A 1,477-nucleotide genomic window follows, 5' to 3' on the forward strand; every position below is an offset into this window, starting at 1 on the left:
CCTTTCTCCTTTGGGTGCCTCCTAAGTCTTGTTTTCCTTGGTATGCAAGTCTTTGTCTTGATTTTAATCTTTATGGTCATGATCTCATACAATATCTGTCCTTATCCTTTCTACTCTTGCAAAGAGTTACAGCCTTGGAAACCTGGTGGCAGTTTTTCTATGTCCTGTGGGGTCAATATGAGTACAAATTGACTCAATAGTAGTCAAGCAGTGAGAACCTCATTCAGCATAATGTTCTCCAAATCCATCCATATCACGAGGTGTTTCATGGCTTCAGTACTGTTATTTTGAGGGCTATAACCTTTATTTATAAAATGTGGATAACCTTGAGAAGAATGAGAACTTCATTTGCTCATCAGAACTTGTACATGGATTAAGAGGCCATCGTGGGAACAGAACAAGGGAACACTGCATGGTTTAAAATCAGGAAAAGTATGCACCAGGGTTGTGCCCTCCCACCACACTTGTTCCATCTGTATCCTCAGCAAATCATCAGAGAGGCTGGATCATATGAAGAAAAATGTGGCATCAGCATTGGAGGAAGACTTATTAACAAAACTGCACTATGCAGATGAAACAACCTTGCTTATTGAAGGTGAGGAGGACTTAGACAATTGCTGATGGAAATTAAGGATTGTAGGCTTCAGTATGGATTGCAACTCAATATAAGGAAGACCAAAATCATCACAACTGGACCAAGAGGTAACATCATAATAAATGGAGAAAAGGTTGAAGTTGTTAAGGATTGTGTCTTTTTTTTCTTTTCTTCAGGATTGTGTCTTGCTTGGATCCACAATCAATGCTCATAGAAGCCGCAGTCAAGAGATTAAAAGATGTATTGCATTGGGTAAATGTGCTACATAAGACTTCTTTAGAATATTGAAAAGTAAGGATTGCTTTGAGATCTAAGGTGTGCCTGACTCGTTCCATGACATTTTCAATGAAAATGCATGTGAAAAGCTTTCGGTGGCAGGTCTGGGGAAGGGGCGGCAGGCGCCATGTCGGACCGCGAAGGTGGCAAGAAGAAGCCCCTGAAACAACCCCAGAAGCAGAACAAGGAGATGGACGAGGAAGAGAAGGCTTTCAAGCAGAAACAGAAGGAAGAACAAAAGAAACTGGAGGAGCTAAAGGCGAAGGCCGCGGGGAAGGGGCCCCTGGCCACAGGTGGAATTAAGAAACCTGGCAAAAAGTGAGCTGTTCTTGGTGGCTGAGGAAAAGATGGCCCTTGATTCCGTTCCTGTGTAGACATCTGGATTCCCTGCTAGAACTTTTTTTGCCACTTATAGTTAGAATGAAGTGTTGTCTTAGAGCCTGCTGTACATTTAAGAATAAACTTTTGTAAAAAAGAAGAAAAATCATACAATGTTTAGTTCTTCTCACTCAGCCATTTCTGTCTCAGCTGTGAGGTCAGAGTGAACCCAGTCCAGAACCTGCCAGAGCTGCTCAGTCTTTGTGATGCCCAGAATTCTGTACCATC

At 42.2% G+C, this 1,477-nt stretch overlaps 1 protein-coding gene across 1 annotated transcript; it reads left to right on the plus strand.

The window, feature by feature from the left end:
* The first annotated feature begins 998 nt into the window (after positions 1–998).
* On the plus strand, positions 999–1,193 carry LOC142450772 (translation machinery-associated protein 7-like). Its single transcript, XM_075552729.1, has one exon. The coding sequence runs from the start codon at positions 999–1,001 to the stop codon at positions 1,191–1,193; it is 195 nt and encodes a 64-aa protein (XP_075408844.1).
* Positions 1,194–1,477: the final 284 nt, after the last annotated feature.

This window comes from Tenrec ecaudatus, chromosome 6, assembly GCF_050624435.1.
Source record: "Tenrec ecaudatus isolate mTenEca1 chromosome 6, mTenEca1.hap1, whole genome shotgun sequence".
In the NCBI taxonomy this organism is placed as follows: Eukaryota; Metazoa; Chordata; class Mammalia; order Afrosoricida; family Tenrecidae; genus Tenrec; species Tenrec ecaudatus.